The sequence below is a fragment of the Tupaia chinensis genome, unplaced genomic scaffold, assembly GCF_000334495.1.
Source record: "Tupaia chinensis unplaced genomic scaffold, TupChi_1.0 Scaffold142100_1, whole genome shotgun sequence".
Classification (NCBI taxonomy): Eukaryota; Metazoa; Chordata; class Mammalia; order Scandentia; family Tupaiidae; genus Tupaia; species Tupaia belangeri.
The window spans coordinates 471,765-475,815 of NW_006201951.1; the positions used below are offsets into that span (position 1 = coordinate 471,765).

Sequence of the window (4,051 nt, forward strand, 5' to 3'; positions counted from 1 at the left end):
GGGTGCCGCAGCCGTGGGCAATGGGCTGGCCCTGGGACTGCGCGGTGTGCACCCTGTGGCGGGCCAGCCCTGGGCAGCCCCTTGGACAGGGGTGCGGCGTGGCCGTGTCTTCCTGCCTGGCCTCTCCAGGCCAGAGGTTTTCTGCAGACCTCGCTCCTCAGACTTCCTTTTCTCTGTTCCTCCCTCCGTCCACACCACACTCCGCCCGCTGTCGGTGGATGCCATGGCTGTCAACGCCTTGTAGCCCCTGATGTCTTAGGCACAGTCTTCATGAAGCCTGTGCTGGGCAGCTCCGGTGGCCGGCGTCCCTTGGGTCATGGCGACGTCACCTTCGCTCCTGTGTGACTTGGAGTCTGGCTGGGGGTGGACGTTCTCAGGCAAGAACAGCATCAGTGAGGTGGGGCTGGTGGGCCAGGTGGTCACTGCGGCCAGGTTGGGGCACAGAGAAGCCGCTTCCTGGTCTCCGTGTTCAGCTTGCTGACTCCTGGGGTGCTGCCTGCCTCCAGGGTGCCTACCAGGACCTTCCTCTCTAGGGCACCCCGACTAGCTTTCCCCGCCCAAGTCTGGCAGAAGCCCCATGGAACGCCGCAGCTCTCAGACACGCTGGCACCCAGCAGGCATCTGTACTTTGGAGGACCAGACACTGGCTCAGGCCCACCTCGGCTGGTCTCCTGGCACCTCCAGAGATGCCCTCCACCTCAGTGTCCTGCCCCCAGTGTCCGTGCTGCCCAGGGGTCAGTGTGTGGCTAGCAGCCGCCTGGGTACAGCAGGGCAGACCACTGGCACTGGCTGGTGTGGAGGCTGCCTCACTCAAATGTCCCCAGGGCCCTGGCAAAAAGCAGTGTCCCCGTGGACATGGTCCAGGTCATGTCCATCGGGGCCTTCAGGGACTCCTGTACTCTGGGGAGCAGAGCCTTAGCCAGAGGCATGCCCAGGCCCAGCAGTGGGCCAAGGTCAGCAGGCATCTCTCCAGCAGCCCTGGCTACACCGGCACTGTGGAGACAGGACAGCGGGCAGCACCGTACACATGGCCACGCAAGGGTCCGGCTGCCTTGGCCTCCTGGCGTTGGCCTGGGGGGGCAGATGGAGGTTCTGAGAAGTGAAGGGACCAGCTGGTGGCAGGGGGGGACTTGGTAAGGACACAGGGAGGTCCCAGCCATGGAAGAACCCCCCACCTCAGGCCGGCAGGGCCTTGGGGGTTGCAGAAAGGAGCGGGGAGGCCCGGGGCCTGTCCTGGTTCTGTGGGAGGACATGGCCATGTGCAGCTTTGGGCTGGCCAGTCCGGGGAAGGGCAGCCCAAGAGGCTGGCCCTGGCATGACCTGGGGCTGGGAAGAAAGGAGGGCAGGGGACTGGGCTCTGGGCTGTGGGGCGGAAGTCGCACAGCTGCAGCCTGCCTGGGGTAGCTGGGCGGGATGGGAGCACCTGCTGTCAGGTCAGGCAGGTGTCAGCCGCTCCTGGGTGCAGGTGGGGAGGGAGCATGGCGGCTGTGCCACTGCGCCAGGCTGCACTTGATTCAGGGAACACAGCCCTGGCTGGAACCTGAGTGGGATCAAAGGTGCTCGTGTTCCTCTCTTCAAGAGGAAAGAAGATCCATCACCCCCCACGCAGAGGCAGCCCCCGGAGCAGGCCGTCTGCTGTGTTCACGCCGCCTGGCCCCAATGCTGGCGGACTCCCCTCTGTGTTCCAGAAATGTGTCTTTCCTGAGATGAGTCACCCCACCACAGCACTGCTCAGGAGAGGGGGCTCGCAGCCTGACGCAGCCGCAGTCACTAAGGATGGCCACTGAGGGCAGCGGCTGCAGGGGACAGCGCACTCCTGTGGAGTCGGTGTGGCTGGGCACGCGTCATCACGCGGGTCCCCTGCCAGTCTGGGGGACGGGCCAGAAGTGCGAGTGTCCAGACCCTTGGCCAAGGGCACACTGGGTGGTGGGGCACAGCTGCAGGCAGACCAGGGAGGAGCCCTGTGCCCGCCCGCCATCCTAAAGGAAGGAGCAAGAGCACTGGCTCTTGCCGGAAGCAGCCTTGCTGCTGGGCAGGGGCTTCCTCACAAGGAGATGCAGGGCCTGCCCAGAGCCCGTGCTCCATGGAGCACACGTGTCCTGCTCAGCAAGCACATGTCCCAGGCCACACAGGGAAGAGGCCCTTCTCTCCACTCTGTTTAGGAAGTCAGAGGCCAGCCTCGCACCCACGTGCCATTCCAGGTCCCTGGTGGGCATGGCTGAGGAGATGCCAGACAGCAGGGCTTGGCCAGCAGTCCCACCCTGGATGGTGACAGGGGCAGGGACGCTCCTCCCGGGACCCTTGCGACGCGGGTAGGATTGCCCCCAGCCCTCCCTGGTCGTCATGTCCAGACCCTGGGCACTTTGGCATGCTGCAGTGCTGACCCCATGCTGGGCACTACCCCAGACCCACTTGAGTGGCCTAGGGAGTCCACGAGGGCCGGGCCAGTGAGGCTCTTGGCACCAGGAAGGGACAGAGGCATGCGGCTGCTTCCCGGCGTCCAGGAGCTGTGACCGGCCTCTCTGCCCACGCCATGGCTCCTGCTCAGGGCCACCACCCACTCCCCACAGAGACCCTGGGCAAGCTGGGCCCGAGACCGCGCTGTGTGCCCCAGTCCCTACCCCAGGACAGGGCTGTGGAGAAGTCCAGTTTGGCCCGACCTCCCCAGCACAGCCACCTTCTCCGGGGCTGGTGTCAATGGCACCATCTGCAGTATTGTCGCGGTGCTAGCCGCCCTTGGGACGGGGCTGCCTACGGGAGCCCTGGCCACCGTACTGGCCTGAGTCTCAACAGGCAGCTGGCCACACTCTCCCATCCTCTCGGCCCTCTGCCGAGGTCCTGACGCTGAGCCCCGTCCGTCCTGCAAGACCGTGGAGCCCTAACGCGCCATCTGCACATCCTGAGGGCAACACGCCTCTCCCGCTGCAGCCTCCTGGCTGCCCCACCCAGGTGCTCCACGCAGTATGCGTGGTCACACATCTCAGGCCACGCACCCCCTTTCTGAGACCCCAGGGCTGACACCTGCTGACTGACTGCAGGTGCGGCAACAACCCCCAGGTACTGCCGCGTGGGCAGAGGGCCGGCCTGCCACCGTCGCCTCCACTCAGGAAGGCTGGGCACACAGGCTTCCTGCAGCGCGTGCCGGGGAAGTGTCAGGACTGGCAGGGAACATGCCCATGACTTGGGCGGCGTGCACTTCCAGCATATGGCTCTGCCCGTCAGAGCTGCAGAGCTTGCCCAGGAGAGGGCCCAGGACCACTGCACCCCCTCGGCGCCCACGGGGGCACCGAGGCCTGCTAGTGTCGGGCTCCTGTGGGCACGCAGTCAGGAAGGCCCAGGATACAGGTCTCCGTGGAGAGAATCCCTGGCCCCAGGCCCAAGCCCTGGGACAGGCTCCCTCCAGCCCCACTCAGCCCTGCTCACCCCCAGATGCTGCCCTGTCTCACCCACCCACCGTCCACCCTAGAGGATGCCCCATCCACCCACTGTCCACCCCCAGAGCCTGGCTGCCCCGTCCACCCACCATCCACCCCAGAGGCTGCCCTGTCCACCCACCGTCCACCCCCCAGGGCTGCCCCCCCCCCCCCCACCCCCCCCAGAGCCTGCCCTGTCCACCCACTGTCCCCCCCAGAGGCTGCCCCGTCCACCCACCGTCCACCCCCAGAGGCTGCCCCATCCACCCCAGATGCTCCCTGGCTACCCACTGTCCACCGCAGATGCTGCCCCATCCATCCACCGTCCACCCCCAGAGGCTGCCCCGTCCACCCACCGTCCACCCCAGATTCTCCCCATCCTCCCACCGTCCACCCCAGAGGCTGCCCTGTCACCCCCATGCGTGCTCTGCATGGCTGGCCAGCAGGATGAGAGGTACTGGCTGCTGCTTTTCTCTAGCTGATGTGGCCAGGTCCACGGGGCCAAGGTGCTGATCATCACTGACGTGGGCATCTGGGACAGGCTGGTCCTCCAACTATGGCGACACACTGTCCAGGTGGCTGTTGTGGAAACACTGGCCACCACTGGCCACCAGAGGCCAGGGGGGGGGGGGGGGGGG

The 4,051-nt window shown here is 66.3% G+C and overlaps 1 protein-coding gene across 1 annotated transcript in view; it reads left to right on the top strand.

Moving 5' to 3' along the window:
* NSMF (NMDA receptor synaptonuclear signaling and neuronal migration factor) overlaps positions 1-4,051 on the top strand; it is a 34,951-nt gene that overhangs the window by 1,196 nt on the left and 29,704 nt on the right. Inside the window, 1 exon segment of the mRNA XM_006163361.2 lies at positions 3,632-3,867. Coding sequence (XP_006163423.2) covers positions 3,632-3,867 — 236 coding nt within the window.